We start from the raw sequence: 17,454 nt of genomic DNA on the forward strand, positions 1-17,454 counted from the left end.
AGAGTTTAGGTGGAATATCACCTGTCGCACATGTGAAGTGAAATAAGTATTCTTATAATCCCAGACATTTCTATATGCAATCCTGTGTGAAAGCAGAGTTTTGATGGTTGCCACTAAAACGTGGAGGATCCCAGCTGCTACTATATTTATTTCTCAGCTGCTTGGCTATAAAACTGAAGTAGCCCGGCGTGATTTAAACTGCAGGAAAGCAGCCTCCATTCACAATTCGAGTGCATCTTGATGACCTGCTATTTGCCCCTGTTCCTACCCATTTGGTAATGGGCCATTCTAAATAAAAACACATTTGACATATTAGTGAAGAAGAGATTAAATTGTGAATAGTCGGATGGGTAAAAATAGGATTACTTGATGAGAGAACAGGGTGTGCAGCCTGAGGCAAATAACAGATGCCTATAGTTGCATCACTCAGCCCATTATAAACTCAGCAAAAAAAAGTAACGTCCTCACTGTCAACAGCGTTTATTTTCAGCATCTTAACATGTGTAAATATTAGTATGAACGTAACAAGATTAATAAACTGAACAAGTTCCACAGATGTTTAGCTACCAGTTGCATTAAGTACTGCAGTGCATCTCCTCCTCATGGACTGCACCAGATTTGCCAGTTCTTGCTGTGAGATGTTACCCCACTCTTCCACCAAGGCACCTGCAAGTTACCGGACATTGCTGGGGGGAATGGCCCTAGCCCTCACCCTCCGATGAAACAGGTCCCAGATGTGCTCAATGGGATTGAGATCCGGGCTCTTCGCTGGCCATGGCAGAACACTGACATTCCTGTCTTGCAGGAAATCACGCACAGAACGAGCAGTATGGCTGGTGGCATTGTCATGCTGGAGGGTCATGTCAGGATGAGCCTGCAGGAAGGGTACCACAAGAGGGAGGAGGATGTCAGTGAAGAGCACTTTTTGCCAGTCCTGTCTGGTCCAGCGACAGTCTGTCTGTGCCCATAGGCGACGTTGTTGCCGGTGATGTCTGGTGAGGACCTGCCTTACAACAGGCCTACAAGCCCTCAGTCCAGCCTCTCTCAGCCTATTGCGGACAGTCTGAGCACTGATGGAGGGATTGTGCGTTCCTGGTGTAACTCAGGCAGTTGTTGTTGCCATCTTGCAGGTGTGATGTTCGGCTGTACCGATCCTGTGCAGGTGTTGTTACACGTGGTCTGCCACTGCGAGGACGATCAGCTGTCCGTCCTCTCTCCCTGTAGCGTTGTCTTAGGCGTCTCACAGTACGGACATTGCAATTTATTGCCATGGCCACATCTGCAGTCCTCATGCCTCCTTGCAGCATGCCTAAGGCACGTTCACACAGATGAGCAGGGACCCTGGGCATCTTTCTTTTGGTGTTTTTCAGAGTCAGTAGAAAGTCCTCCAGTGTCCTAAGTTTTCATAACTGTGACCTTAATTGCCTACCGTCTGTAAGCTGTTAGTGTCTTAATGACCGTTCCACAGGTGCATGTTCATTAATTGTGTATGGGTCATTGAATAATCATGGGAAACGGTGTTTAAACCCTTTACAATGAAGATCTGTGAAGTTATTTAATAAAAATCCAAATATCTTTGAAAGGGATGTTTCTTTTTTTGCTGAGTTTATATTTTGTTTTCTAAGACATTCTAATGTTTATCATTCACAACTAATTTTGCCAAATAACACTAAATCTAGCATGTAGGGCCTGTTTCAAATGAACACTTTTACGCTCAACATAGCTTCTGAAATATGCGCACTCGCTCCGGAATGGGAAAAATATATTTTCTATTTTATTCTGCTAAGTTCCATTATATTATTCTTACAATAAAATAATGGCACGGGGCTTATAAGCATATCTTGTCAGCTAAATGAACTAGCCTATAGCATGGCGTATAGCCAGATAACATACAGTAGGCCGACTCATATTTGGTTCTTCTGAAATACATTTTCTTCATATGTTTCTTTACACCTGCCTAAAATAAAAATTGTGAGGGTGTATATTTAAGCAATAAGGCCCGAGGGGGTGTGGTATACGGCCAATATTCCACCACTAGGGGCTGTTCTTATGTGATGCAACGTGGAGTGCTTGGTTACAGCCCTTAGCCATGGTATATTGGCCATATGCCACAAACTCCCGAGCTGCCTTATTGCTATTATAAACTGGTTACCAACCTAATTTAAAGCAATAAAAACAAATGTTTTGTCATACCCGAGCTATACAATGTGAAATATCACAGCTGTCAGCCAATCAGCATTCAGGGCTCGACCCAACCAGTTTATAATAACCCTTTAGATCCCAATAGAATTCTATAATGCTGCTGTAGATTACTGAGAATTATCCAAGATAAAGCTAATTTTCTCACACATTTCAAACACACTGCTCTAAGAACTTCTAATTGTCATTTGTTCTTTAACTTAGTTTTGAAGAGCAGATTCATGTCAATAGGAGTAACACTCATTTTGTCTTCCATTGTGTACAGTCACTATCAAAAAAACACAACAATGTGTTTTTGACTCCAATAATAATAAGAAGAGACTTGCTTTGGCCAGGAATCACGAGCAATGGACATTAGACTGGTTGAAATCTGTTCTTTTGGTCTGATGGGAGATTTTGGTTCCAACCACCGTGTCTTTGTGAGACGCAGAGTAGGTGAAGGTATGATCTCTGCATGTGTGATTCCCACCGTGAAGCATGGAGGAGGAGTTGTTGTGACCTAAGCCCAACAGATAAACACAAATGACTAATCTCCATTTCGTTGGCTAGTTAGCTAGTTGTCTGTATGGCTAGTTAGCGAAAAGTGACAGCTGAGGTTGACGCTTCGCGCGCGCAGCCTATATTCACCGCCACACACAACTTTTCTTGCCTAACAGGCTGGCTAGCTAGCTAGACACAGATATTATTGTAGAGAAAAAAAGGCAGTTTGCAGCCACTATAGTAATTCTAAAGAAGGGCCTTTGACTGCCGCTATGGGTTCTAAAGGGTTAAATTGATTTATTAAACTTTTTTAAATGTAGATGTTCCTAAGGCGCACATCAGCGGCTTGTATGCGTGGAGTCTTTGAAATTATACATTTGTTTTATTATTTATTATCAGTCAATTACTGTGACACCGGCAGTCATTTGCATGACAATAGCCGGCGTACAAAATTGGATGACCGCCACAGCCCCAAATGTGTCTATGCTTGGGTGTACTGAGTGTTTATTCTGTCATCTTTCCGCAGAATGGGAGCGCTGCTTGGGCTGATGAGAATGACAGTGGAAGAGGAAGAGGAGGAGAGGCCTCCAGAGACTTTGCTAAGGTACGTATCTGGTCTGGACACATTATGGCTGAACCAGGCTTTGGTTAGCACTCCAGAACACAACAGGTCATCAAATACCTATCTAGCAGTAAAGAAAGAATGTTATTCATCTCATAGAGAAGGTCACAGGTCAGATTTTATATAATGAACCCTTACTATTTATTTGTAGTGATTGCTTGATGATACTTCCTGCTTTCCTTTAGTTAGCCAATTGATTGGAAGCAATTCAATAAATACAAATGCATGTTGGACTTGAGTGGTATATTTAAAAGTATCAAAAGATAAGACTGACTGAAACGCAATGGTTTTCACCTTCAGCTGTATGAGCTTGACAGTGACCCCAACAGAAAGGAATTCCTGGATGACCTGTTCACCTACATGCAGAAAAGAGGTAAGAAGGCTGACTTTTAGAAAGCAACTTTCCCCTACTACTTCCATTTAGACTTTATTCATTTCCTCTTTTATGTGCTATGGTTCACTTGTAGAGATACTGAAATTCTCACAAAGAGTGTGTCTTGCCTGTATGATTCACAACACCATAGTTTCTCTTCCACTTTCAGTTGCATGCAAACACACACACACACAAACACACACACACACACACGAAACAAGCCCTTTCTCAGAGAAAATTGTAGTCAACTAGAAAAGACACAAACTATTGAACACTGAATCCTGTTTCCCTGTGTTGAAGATGTTTGAGGGCTTGTCAGGTGTGATCAGTCTCCTGCTGTCCCGTCTGACCCGCGTACGCACACACACACCGTCTCAGACCTGAGAGAACCTGTTTAGGCTGTGACTAATTCACTAAGCGCAAAGCCTGGAAGACTCCACAATCAGTATGGCCCCTCAAATGAGAGAGACCACCTCAGACTACAGAACTGCTAAGGGATAAAGGGCTCAGTTCAAGCCAACCTGCAATTTGCAGTATTTTATAAACATAGCTTTTTCCCTGTGGTCAAATCACATTTTCAGAATGCTTTTAGCTCATGTTCAAATGCCAGGTACACTCCTCTCCATATGCATTTGGACAGTGAAGCTACATTTTTAAAAATTTGACTCTATATTCCACCATTTTGGATTTGAGATCAATTGTTTCATATAAGGCATAAGTATTTCGACAAATTCACAAAGTGTATTAAAGTAGTCAAAAGTTTAGTAGTTGGTCCCATATTCCTTGCACTCAATGACTACATCAAGCTTGTGACTCTACAAACTCGGATGCATTTGCAGTTTTTGTTTTTGTAGTTTCTGGTTATATTTTGCGCAATAGGAACTGAATGGTGACCAATGTATTGTCATTTTGGAGTCACTTTTATTGTGAGTAAGAATAGAATGTTTCTGAACACTTCTACATTCATGTGGATACTACTATGATTATGGATAATCGTGAATTAATTGTGAAAAGGGTTCGGTGAGAAAGCTAGAGGCACAAAGAACATGACTTATTTCTCACTCTTTCGTTTAGATTAGTATTGTGGAGTAATTACAATGTAGTTGATCCATACACAGTTATCTCCTATTACAGCCATTAAACTCTGTAACAGTTTTCAAGTCACCATTGGCATCATGGTGAAATCCCTGAGCAGTTTCCTTATTGTCCGACAACTGAGTCAGGAAGGGAGCCTGTATCTTTTTGTAGTGACTGGGTGAACACTTTCTCAAGGCACTGTACCATAATGAATTTAATGGATTGGAAATAATTTTTCCACTGTAGCTACTGGCTTTCTGTGACTTTACACTATAGAGTAATACTCAATTCCTAATGTTATGATTGAATCCCCCATACCCCTGCACGTCTTGTAATGAGAAAGGGTTTGTTAACTAACTTGTAACAAATAAAGAAGAACATTCTCATTTAACACGGTCAATTTATAAACACGAATAATAATTGTATATAAAATCGTTTTTCAAATGAAGAAGTTTTATATTGCGAAGTGACGAGATGAGCATCTCGCGTGTGAGCGTTATTTTTCAAAACCAGTGATAATTGGTAATAGTTATATTGGGCACATTTTTGAGAGTTCAAAGACAGCTTTTGTAGTAATATAAACTTTGAAACAACTGATTTGTAGTAGGCTACAGAATTAGAGAAAAGTTGTTCCTCTGAACCTCAGGCAGTAGGCTCAAACAAGCCTGTTACTCTCCCCAGTCAGAGGCAGCCTGCTTGTCTCACTCTGACTAGCAACCTATACTCCTTATTTATGTTTAGAAAACAAATTTAAAGGACAAAATTGTGGGGATAAAACACTCATCATGTTTATGCAACCTAATCACCATACTAATTCTTCCAGGGGGGGAGGCGGGCATGTGATGTTCCCCCATGATAAAAGGGGGCCATGACCAAAAAGGTTTTGGAAGCACTGAACTAGCTAATGATTAGCACAAATACAGATGGGCAACCCCATGTTTCTGCCTATTTATTTATAGCCACTATGCGGCATCATTTGGGCTACAGGTTATAATGCTTATTGCTAAATAACACACCAGTCTGATAATATGGACCAGGGGGAAATTATATTCTAATGGTGTCACCATTTTACATGACTTTTGGAGTAGAAAAGTCACCAGGGCTGCGTTCAGTACAAAAACATGTAATGCAACGTTCAATTAAATGGAAACGGGGTGTTCTGAACGACCAGTTGAAAAACGGGGAGGGATTCGGTTGTGGGTTCAAAATGCACCGCTTCCCTTCAAATATATCACTCATTGCTTCAAGCCACACCTCGGCACACCCACCAAACGGAGCAAATGTAGGCTATCTTAGTCTGTTCAAGGAAGTTGAACGTTTTGGGGAAACATGTCATTCAATACAAGCCGTTACGCAACATAGCAAACATTCAATCAAACCCCAGAACTGACTTTCTCAGTTGTTCTACCAAGAAATTGTCACGCATGGTTCCTTTCTGAACTGTTAGTTAGACCAACAGTTTATAGTAATACAGAAATTATTGGTATTTCAGTTGTGGTTGGGATATATTGACCAAATTATCAGGAAAGTCTTAAATTCACCAGAAAAATTTCTCAACTATTTCTTGCTTTATTATTCTGCCCCTAGAAGGGTGTTGATCCCGGAATCTATTGACCCTGACCACCCATAATATGCAACACAAAGTTACGCACTTGGCAAAATCTAACACAACCAAAACATACTGCAAATGAATCTGAGTTTGAATAGTCAAAAGCTTGATGTAGTCATTGTGTGCTTGGAATGTGGGCCCAAATATTACACTTTTGACTACTATAATACACTAAGTGAATTTTGTCCAAATACTTGACTTCCTCAAATGGGCAGACTAGATGCATAAAGAACTTGCATTTCTAAATGGTAAAATGGATTTGTATGAAAATACCCTCAAATAAAAGTTGACATTCTGTACTGTCACCTTGTATGAAACATTTGATCTCAAATCTAAAATGCTGGAGTATAGAGCCAAATGTAAAATGTTAGTTTCACTGTGTGTTGTGTGTGCGCGCGCTAAGATACTGTCAAAACATTGCCACGGCGGATGCCATCGACTCCGGCCCTAAGACAGTCAAATCACTGAGTGCCTGTAGAGAGAGCCTTGTGTGTCCTCACACAGCCAGTGAAATCAGCGGTAGCTAGTGACTCCCCTCCCTGGTCCCTGGGCTTGGCCGGCCTGGCCTGGCACGTGTGTTTTAGATGTCTTGTTGGGGGATGATGTATTAGTTAGAGGGAGAGGATCTGTCATTGGCCAGTTAGCATGTCACTGCTCTGACAGTGGGGAGTGGAAGCCTGACCCTTGTACTATGTTGGTCAGATGGCAATCTTCATCAAGCCGACTAAAACGCTAGATCGATGATGATGACTTAATCAGTTGTTCTTTGTGGTTTCCTTTTTTATTCGCTCATACTGCAAGTGTGTTGTTTTCAACCAGTCAAGGTCAATCTGGTTTCATTCATGGTGCATCATTTTGTTCAGAACATGGTGCCAGGAGGAGTTTCGAAATCTAATTTGTTTCGTCACATGCTTAGTCCACACCTGTTGTTTACGAACAGTGAAATGCTTACTTACAGGCCCAATGCAGTGAGAAAGAAATTGAGAAATAATAGAAAAGTAAAACACGTAATAATAATAATAATAATAATAATAATAATAGATATACAACAAGTAACTCATTTGGCTATATACAAGTGGTACCAGTACCGAGTCGATATGCAGGGGTACAAAGTAATTGAGGTAGCTAAAGGTGTACAGTACCAGTCAAAAGTTTGGACACCTACTCATTTTCTTTTTTACTCAGGGTTTTTTTTTTTTTTTTTTTTTTTCTTGTTGTAAAATAATAGGGAAGACATCAAAACTATGAAATAGCACATATGGAATCATGTAGTAACCAAAAAAGTGTTAAACAAATCAAAATATATTTAATATTTTTCAAAGTAGCCACCCTTTGCCTTGATGGCAGCTTTGCACACTCTTGGCATTCTCTCAATCAGCTTCACGAGTTAGTCACCTGGACTGCATTTCGATTAATAGGTGTGCCTTGTTAAAAGTTCATTTGTGGAATTTCTTTCCTCAATGCGTTTGAGCCAATCAGTTGTTGTGGCAAGGTAGGGGTGGTATACAGAAGATAGCCTTATTGGGTAAAAGACCAAGTCCATATTATGGCAAGAACAGCTCAAATAAGTAAAGAGAAACGACAGTCCATCATCACTTTAACACTTCTCTAGGATATGTGGGACGCTACCGTCCCACTTGGCCAAAAGCCAGTAAAAATGCAGAGCGCCAAATTCAAATATATTACTATAAAAATCAAACTTTCATGAAAACACACATGAAAGACACCAAATTAAAGCTACACATGTTGTGAATCCAGCCAACATGTCTGATTTCAAAAAGGATTTACGGCGAAAGCACACCAAACGATTATGTTAGGTCAGTACATAGCCACAGAAAAACACAGCTATTTTTCCTGCCAAAGAGAGGAATAACAAAAAGCAGAAATCGAGAAAATTAAACACTAACCTTTGATCTTCATCAGATGACACTCATAGGACTTCATGTTACACAATACATGTATGTTTTGTTCGGTAAAGTTCATATTTATATCCAAAAATCTGAGTTTAGGCGGGACGCTACTGTCTCACTTGGCAAAAAGCCAGAGGAAATGCAGAGCGCCAAATTCAAATTAATTACTATGAAAATTACTATAAAAATTAAACTTTCATTAAATCATAAATGAAAATTACCAAATTAAAGCTACACTGGTTGTGAATCCAGCCAACATGTCAGAAATCAAACAGGCTTTTCGGCGAAAGCATACGATGCTATTATCTGAGTTAGCACCATTGTAAACAAAGAGATAAACATATTTCAACCCTGCAGGCGCGACACAAAGCGCAGAAATAAAAATATAATTAATGCCTTACCTTTGACGAGCTTCTGTTGTTGGCACTCCAATATGTCCCATAAACATCACAAATGGTCCCTTTGTTCGATTTATTTCCGTCGATATATATCCAAAATGTCAATTTTATTTGGCGCTTTTGATCCAGCAAAACACTGCTTCCAAATTGCTCAAACGTGACTACAAAATATCTCAAAGGTTACCTGTAAACTTTGCCAAAAAATTCAAACTACTTTTATAATACAACTTTAGGTATTTTTTAACGTTAATAATCGATAAAGTTGAAGACGGGATGATCTGTGTTCAATACAGGATTAAAACCAACTATAGCCAGCTTTCTGGTTACGCACTTCTATCTAAAAGGACACTTAATGTGACTTTCGTTCAAGATGGTCGTACTTCTTCATTACACAAAGGAATAACCTCAACCAATTTCTCTAGACTGTTGACATCCAGTGGAAGCGGTAGGAACTGCAAGCAAGTCAATTAGAAATCTGGTTTCCCAATGAAAACTCATTGAAAAGAGTGACCTCAACAACAAAAAAATCTGAATGGTTTGTCCTCGGGGTTTCGCCTGCTAAATAAGTTATGTTATACTCACAGACATGATTCAAAGTTTTAGAAACTTCAGAGTGTTTTCTATCCTAATATACTAACAATATGCATATCTTATCTTCTGGGGATGAGTAGCTGGCAGTTGAATTTGGGTATGCTTTTCATCCAAATGTGAAAATGCTGCCCCCTATCCTAGAGAAGTTAAGACATGAAGGTCAGTCAATCCGGAAAATGTCAAGAACTTTTAAAGTTTATTCAAGTGCAGTCGCAAAAACCATCAAGCGCTATGATCAAACTGGCTCTCATGAGGACTGCCACAGGAAAGGAAGACCCAGAGTTACCTCTGCTGCAGAGGATAACTTCATTAGTTAACTGCATCTCAGATTGCAGCCAATAAATGCTTCACAGAGTTCAAGTAACAGACACATCTCAACATCAACTTTTCAGAGGAGACTGCTTGAATCAGGTCTTCATGGTCAAATTGCTGCAAAGAAACCACTACTAAAGGACACCAATAAGAAGAGACTTGCTTTGGCCAAGAAACATGAGCAATGGACATTAGACCAGTGGGAATCTGTCCTATGCTCTGATGAGTCCAAATTTGAGATTTTTGGTTCCAACCGCCGTGTCTTTGAGACGCAGAGTAAGTGAAAGAGCGATACATCATCCCATCTGGTTTGCGTTTAGTTGGACTACCATTTGTTTTTCAACAGGACAATGACTCAAAGCACACCTCCAGGCTGTGTAAGGGCTATTTGACCAAGATGGAGAGTGATGGAGTGCTGCATCAGATGACCTGGCCTCCACAATCACCCAACCTCAACCCAATTGAGATGGTTTGGGATGAGTTGGACCGCAGAGTGAAGTAAAAGCAGCTAATAAGTGCTCAGGATATGTGGGAACTCCTTAAAGTCTGTTGGAAAAGCATTCCTCATGAAGCTGGTTGAGAGAATCCCAAGAGTGAGCTAAGTTGTCATCAAGACAAAGGGTGGCTACTTTGAAGAATCTCAAATATCAAATATATTTGTTTACCACTTTTTTGGTTACTACATGATTCCATAGTTTTGACGTCTTCACTATTATTCTACAATGTAGAAAATAGTAAGAATAAAGATGAACCCTTGAATGAGTAGGTTAATCCAAACTTTTGACTGGTACTGTACATATAACTACGAATAAAGTGACACAGTAAACAGTAGCGGCAGCGTATGTGATGAGTTAAAGAAGTTTTTCAAAAGTAATTCAAGATAATTGTGAGTGGTGATGGGTGAGTCCTGACTTGTAGCTGTGTTGTGTTTCCAATAAGATGCAATGAGAGAGTGATTACCCCAAGGCTTCTTTATTGATGATATCACAGGATCATTCTAGAACCAGAAGGTCAATGCTTTTAGCTGAGATGTTCTCTATCCTGTCATTACCATGGTGCAGCAAAGAATTTCACCTACCTGGCTACCCTGTCAATACCTCTTTGTGGCCTGAGAGAGAAAGACACCCCCCCCCCCCCCCCTCTTTCTACTTCAATAAGCGGCATTTGGCTGACCTCCGCTGTCTCCTAAATCGGGGCCTTAATCATGGAGAACAAATTGCTTGGCTGTCTTCCCACTCGGCTGTGAGAACAGGGCCGCAGCACAGCACATGTTCCCCAGGACTACCGTGAGATGCAGCCCTCAGCCGCTGGCCTCGCAGGCCAGGCCGGTGATCTCTCTGACAAAATTATCTCTGGCCCTGTTATGGATCAATTGGAGGCACTGTACTCCATTTTTGTTTTGAATTTACTGGCTTCTGCTGCACTATCAAATAAATACAGATTTATACTTGGATACTGCATTTTATTTTCAGTTCTTTGAGTGTCAAAAATGTTTTCTAATTATATTACTGTGTTTTGAAGTAGGAGAAAACACTCTTTAGATATTGAATATATTTGGACAGCTGATCAAACAATGTTAGTTGGAGAAGAGAGAAAGAGAGAGAGAGAGAAGGACAGGCCCAAATAGAGGAGCAATTACCCACTTCATGCCCCCCCAAGTCCTTGGGAAGTGGGAAATAACTGAAGGGAAGCTTGCGAGAGAATCCCATTTGGCCTTGTGTGCCTAAAAACAGGCATGTTTGTGTGTGTTCATTGTTGAGGAATTTCACCAGCTGTCTTACACCCAATGGGTCTGTGAAGAGGCCCATTGATGCCCCCCACATTAGAGTAGCAGCAACAGCAGCAGCGTTTCCTCTTCAGTTGGTGGCTGAGGCCTCAGGAGTGTTTAGCTGCTGTGTTTTCCTGTAGCCTTATTGTTTATCAGATCCATTTCACTTCTTGTTTTCTCGCCCCCATTGGGAACGTGGAGAAAAACTTTGACACTGTTGTGTTGCTATTAACCGTCTTAAAGGCTTCAATTTAAGCAGATGGGTGATAGTTTGTTTTGATTTGACACCCTTCCCTCACCTCCTGCTCTGAGATGGGATGGGGGCTAGGAGGGAGGGGGTAAGGTAGACTGTAGGAGAAAAGGGCACTTTATGAAGAAAAAAACCCAAGTGCAAAGCAGCCAAATGCCTGTCAGCGGTGTCCACTTGAGATGATTAATGGTGCCTAGGTCTGATGGACAGAGCAAGTGTGGAATACTTCTGTTGATGCAATCACGGGACGGAGAGAGCGCGAGAGAGAGTGGGGTTAAGACAAGTGTTTAATGTTTTTGCTGTAACCAAGAAGCTTGATCTTGACATCTAGCCACTTCGCTAGCAAACCAAGTTAATAGCTGAAGCCCAGAGCAGGATATAATTTATTTGACATCTTAGATTTCTTATAGTTATAAGCAGTGGCATAGCATGCACACCTGCAGCCGTGCCCCTAACTCTCTACAATGGTATTGAAAATTATACCGTCAGTATTATGCAATACCCTAGTATATGGTGGCGGTGTCAGAGGAAGTCCCAAAAAATTGTTAGACTCCTGTCACTGAAGTCATAGACAGTTCTCTGTTCTCAAGTGGTACCGGAGCGCCACGTCTAGGTCCAAAAGGCTCCTTAACAGCTTCTACCCCCAAGCCATAAGACTGCTACTCACTGTTTATTATCTATGCATAGTCACTTTACCCCTACCTACATGTGCAAATTACCTCAACTAACCTGTACCCCCGCACATTGACTCTGTACCGATACCCACTGTATATAGCCTCATTTATTATTTTATTGTTACAATTTTTTACTTTAGTTTATTTAGTAAATATATTCTTAACTCGATTTTCTAAACTGTATTGTTGGTCAAGGGCTTGTAAGTAAACATTTCATGGTAAGGTACCGGTTGTATTCGGTGCATGTGACATAAAATGTGATTTGTTTTTGGTACGGTATAAATGCTAGTCGTGGCCAAAATTGGGGATGCACGATATATCGGTGAACATATCAGAATAGGCCGATATTAGCAAAAAATGCCAACATGGGTATCGGCCCGATGTCTAGTTTAACGCCCATATGAAAAACCAATGTCAAAGCTGATGTACATACCTATATAACGTAGGTACATGACGTAACGACGCCACGTAAAATTTTGCGCTACACGTGCAACACAGCATTCCAAACCTGGCCCACAATGTCTGCTGTGTGGATCGAGCAGTCAACAAGTCGAGTAGTCATTTGAAAGAGTAAGAACATTTCAGCGAGACAACTCAAAGGCGAAATACATTAATGCCAAGATAATGGAATTCATTGCCCTTGACAATCGACCATTCTCTGTCATTGTTGATGTTGGCTTTCACGACTGGTTGAGCACCGGTACACACTAAAGTTACCAAGTGCGCTATTATTCAGATGTTGCCCTACTGGAGTTGCACAGTAATAGCGTCATTGCTATTTGCTTCACAACATACTATGGAACGACGTTTGAGTCTCTGTGTGTCAAAAAATATAGACGTCAAATAACACTGTTTGACAATAACACTATTTGACGCGTTAAATAAGCTTTTAATTTGACACTTCAAATAACACAGTAATATTATACAGTGTTGTGTGTTCTGAATTTGCACGTGCAAGCCAAGCGCCACCACTACTATCAGTAGCACTGTCGAAGCTGTACAAAAAAGTCTACAAACACCGGCCAAGAACGATGTGTTTACAATACCGCCTTGGTAATAAAGCATTATTTGTTCAACCGCAACTTCTAGGGTAGCTAGCTAGCTTTAGCTTGGTACCTAGATGGTACCAATACAACCACCGTGAAAACAATGACAATTAGAAACTGCAGTTATTTTCACTATTCTTTGCAAAGATTTAGGAATCAAGTATTAGCTAGGTAGCCACTTGATGTTCCCCTATTGAAATTCAACTTCAGTTCATGAAAATAAATAGCTAGCCAGCTCCTTAACCCTGTTGCCCAAAGCTAACGTTATAAGCAGGCAGCTAGCTTCATCTGCCTAGTGAGGCTCGACCTGACCAGGATATGTTGTGAAGCTAGCCACAATAAGGATTAGCGGTTTGCTTTCAATATAAAAGTCCCTATTTGAAAGTGATGCAGAAGGTTACTATTGGTGGAATCATGCCATATTTAGACTAGATAATGTTAAACAAGGTTGGAATGTGAAGCAATGAAATGTGCTATCAGTCTAGTCGGTGACACCCACAGAACACAACAGGGAAGAGTTTATGCAAATATTAGCGTTGTAGCTCTTATTGCGGGACTGTGACTGTGTGAAATCACCTCCCCGGTCAGCCTATTGTGTGTATTGACATTCATATTGCACTGTACAGCTTTACCTAAGGTTTGGGGATCAATGAAATGGGGTAACAGTATACTCAATACCCAATATATTTTTTACCAACATCGTCCTCAGAGTTATCAGACTCCAAAACATTCATGCAGTATTGTTTTTCCTCGGGAATAGGGTTCAATGCACATAGGTTGACAATAAATGTGGCTCAATTCACAGTTGCTTCAGAGTCCCGCAATAAGAGCTACAATACTAATGTTCTCTGGGTGTCACTGAGTAGACTGATACACCATGTCATTGATCCACAATCCATAGGTAAGGCTGTACAGTGAAATACGTATGCCCCCAAAGCAATTCTAAAGTCTAATACATCCAGTGTGATTTCAACCGATTTGTCAAATTAACAAATTGTCTTGTGTTGATTTTGTATAACATTCCAACCTCGTATATCATGATCTATTAAATAATGGCATAATAGCTAGCTAACTATAGCTACTGAAACAGATTGTCGTTTTGCTATGTTTTTGGGGAAGAACATTGTTTGCATCCATGAGCTAGGTAGCTTTTTTTTATGACCTGCGCTGTAGGTGCGTGAGAACTTTACCAGCATCATATCATACATATTGATGAATCGTTGTGACATGAAATATGAGTGATAGTGTAATCAATGTGTAATAACTACGTAAAGATATTATGAATGCGTTAAATTATGTGACATGCAGTCATATTCAGGTCCTGATTGGTCATCAAGCTTATTTGACACATCAAATAGTGTTATTTGACGTATCTTTTTTGACATGCAAAGACCCAAACGGCATTCCATAGAAATTCTGGTTGAGAATGAAACGACTGAACAAATGAACAACGAAACAGCACAGCAAGTAAGTGAAAGAAATATGTTTTGATTAAGTTTTACTGGTAATGGGGACATACACTACCGTTCAAAAGTTTGGGGTTACTTAGAAATGTTTTTGAAAGAAAAGCAATTTTTTTTGTACATTTTTTAAATACCATCAAATTGATCAGAAACGCAGTGTAGACATTGTTAATGTTGTAAATGACTACTGTAGCTGGAAACGCCAGATTTTTTATGGAATATCTACATGGGCGTACAGAGGCCCATTATCAGCAACCATCACTCCTGTGTTCCAATGGCACGTTGTGTTAGCTAATCCAAGTTTATCATTTTAAAAGGCTAATTGATCATTAGAAAACCAATTTGCAATTATGTTAGCAGAGTTGAAAACTGTTGTTCTGATTTAAAGAAGCAATAAAACTGGCCTTCTTTAGACTAGTTGAGTATCTGGAGCATCAGCATTTGTGGGTTCGATTACAGGCTCAAAATGGCCAGAAACAAAGAACTTTCTTTTGAAACTCGTCAGTCTATTCTTGTTCTGAGAAATTAAGGCTATTCCATGCGAGAAATTGCCAAGAAACTGAAGATCTTGTACAGCGTTGTGTACTACTCCCTTCACAGAACAGCACAAACTGGCTCTAACCAGAATAGAAAGAGGAGTGGGAGGCACCGGTGCACAATTGAGCAAGAGGACAAGTACATTAGTGTCTAGTTTGAGAAACGGACGCCACACAAGTCCTCAACTGGCAGCTTCATTAAAGAGTACCCGCAAAACACCAGTCTCAACATTAACAGTGAAGAGGCGACTCTGGAATGCTGGCCTTCTAGGCATAGTTGCAAAGAAAAAGACATATCTCTGGCCAATAAAAATAAAATATTAAGATAGGCAAAAGGACAGACACTGGAAGATTGGAAAACATTTATGGACAGACAAATCCTAAGTTTGAGGTGTTTGGATCACAAAGAACAACATTCGCAGAAAAAAATGAAAAGATGCTGGAGGAGTGCTTGATGCCATCTGTCAAGCATGGTGGAGGCAATGTGATGTCTGGGGGTGCTTTGGTGATGGTAAAGTGGGAGATTTGTTCAGGGTCAAAGGGATTTTGAAGGAAGGCTATCACTCCATTTTGCAACGCCATGCCATACCCTGTGGACAGCGCTTAATTGGTTCCAATTTCCTCCTACAACAGGACAATGACCCAAAGCACAGCTCTAAATTATGCAATAACTATTTAGGGAAGAAGCAGTCAGCTGGTATTCTGTCTATAATGGAGTGGCCAGCACAGTCACCTGATCTCAACCCTATTGAGCTGTTGTGGGAGCAGCATGACCGTATGGTACGTAAGAAGTTCCCATCAAACCAATCCAACTTGTGGGAGATGCTTCAGGAAGCTTGGGGTGAAATCTCTTCAGATTGACAACTAGAAAGGGCTGTAATTGCTGCAAATTGAGGATTCTTTGACGAAAGCAGAGTTTGAAGGACACTATTATTATTTCAATAAAGAAATCATTATTTATAACCTTGTCAACGTCTTGACTATATTTCCTATTCATTTTGCAACTCATTTCATTTATGTTTTCGTGGAAAACGAGGACATTTCTAAGTGACCCCAAATGTCTTTGGTGTGCAGTTGAACAAAACAAAAAATTCGGAAAAATTTACTAAATCTTAGCTAATTCTACAAAGAAATCATAAAATGTCCCGTACAATATTATTGGCACCTTCTAGAAGTAGTTTGAAATAATTAATGTCAAGCAGGTGATTCTCATTTACGTTGGAATTGAACTCACCTGTGGTGAGTTGAAGGTGGCTGCAGTATAAAAATCACGTATTCAACTAGTTTGAATAGAGAAAAGGACTCATTCTCCTGTTTTGTGTCACTGTGTGTACTGCAATAAGCATGGACAAAAGAAAGAAAACCAGAGAATTATCTGAGGTCAGCCGCACGATTATAGCCAAGCATAGACAATCTCCAGAGACCTTGATGTTCCTGTTTCCATCGTATGTGATGTTATCAAGAAGTTTTAGGCCCATGCCACTGTAGCAAACCAACCTCACTGGACATGGCCGCAAGAGAGAACTTGATGGAAGATTGCAGCGAAGGATTATTTGAATGGTAGAGAAAGCACCTCGGTCAACTGCCACACAGATTCCAGCTGACCTTCAGACACAAGGTACGACAGTTTCAACTCGCACCATCAGTCACCAACTCAATGAAAGGGGGTAATATGGTAGGAGACCCAGGAGGACACCATCCTAGCCTGACTGTTATTTGTCAGAAAACACCTGAACATGCCAAAATTCTTCTGGGAGAATGTCCTGTGGACAGATGAGACCGAATTAAAGCTATTTGGTAAAGCATACCATCTCTATGTTTACAGAAAACAAAAAGAAGCTTTCAAAGTTAATAACACTGCTTTGCTGCCTCTGGCACTGGTTGCCTTGAGCGTGTGCATGGCATCATGAAATCAAGTGAATACCAAGGTATTTTGGAGCGCAATGTCGGACCCAGTGTCAGAAAGCTGAGTCTCCGTCCAAGGTCATGGGTCTTCCAGCAGGACAATGACCCCAACCACACTTCAATAAGCCCCCAGGAACGGTTCAAGACAAAACGCTGGACTGTTCTGAAGTGGCCAGCAATGAGTCCAGATCTAAATCCCATTTGAAAACTTGTGGAGAGATCTGAAAACAGCAGTTATGAG

The 17,454-nt window shown here is 40.5% G+C and overlaps 1 protein-coding gene across 4 annotated transcripts in view; it reads left to right on the forward strand.

The window, feature by feature from the left end:
* Positions 1-17,454, forward strand: part of LOC139576016 (AT-rich interactive domain-containing protein 3B-like) — an 80,515-nt gene that overhangs the window by 43,137 nt on the left and 19,924 nt on the right. For all 4 annotated transcript variants that reach the window (XM_071401602.1, XM_071401604.1, XM_071401603.1 and 1 more), the window contains exons 3-4: positions 3,206-3,283; positions 3,602-3,674. In XM_071401602.1, coding sequence (XP_071257703.1) covers positions 3,206-3,283; positions 3,602-3,674 — 151 coding nt within the window. The remainder of the gene's footprint in view (positions 1-3,205; positions 3,284-3,601; positions 3,675-17,454) is intronic.

The sequence above is a fragment of the Salvelinus alpinus genome, chromosome 5 (genome assembly GCF_045679555.1).
Source record: "Salvelinus alpinus chromosome 5, SLU_Salpinus.1, whole genome shotgun sequence".
In the NCBI taxonomy this organism is placed as follows: Eukaryota; Metazoa; Chordata; class Actinopteri; order Salmoniformes; family Salmonidae; genus Salvelinus; species Salvelinus alpinus.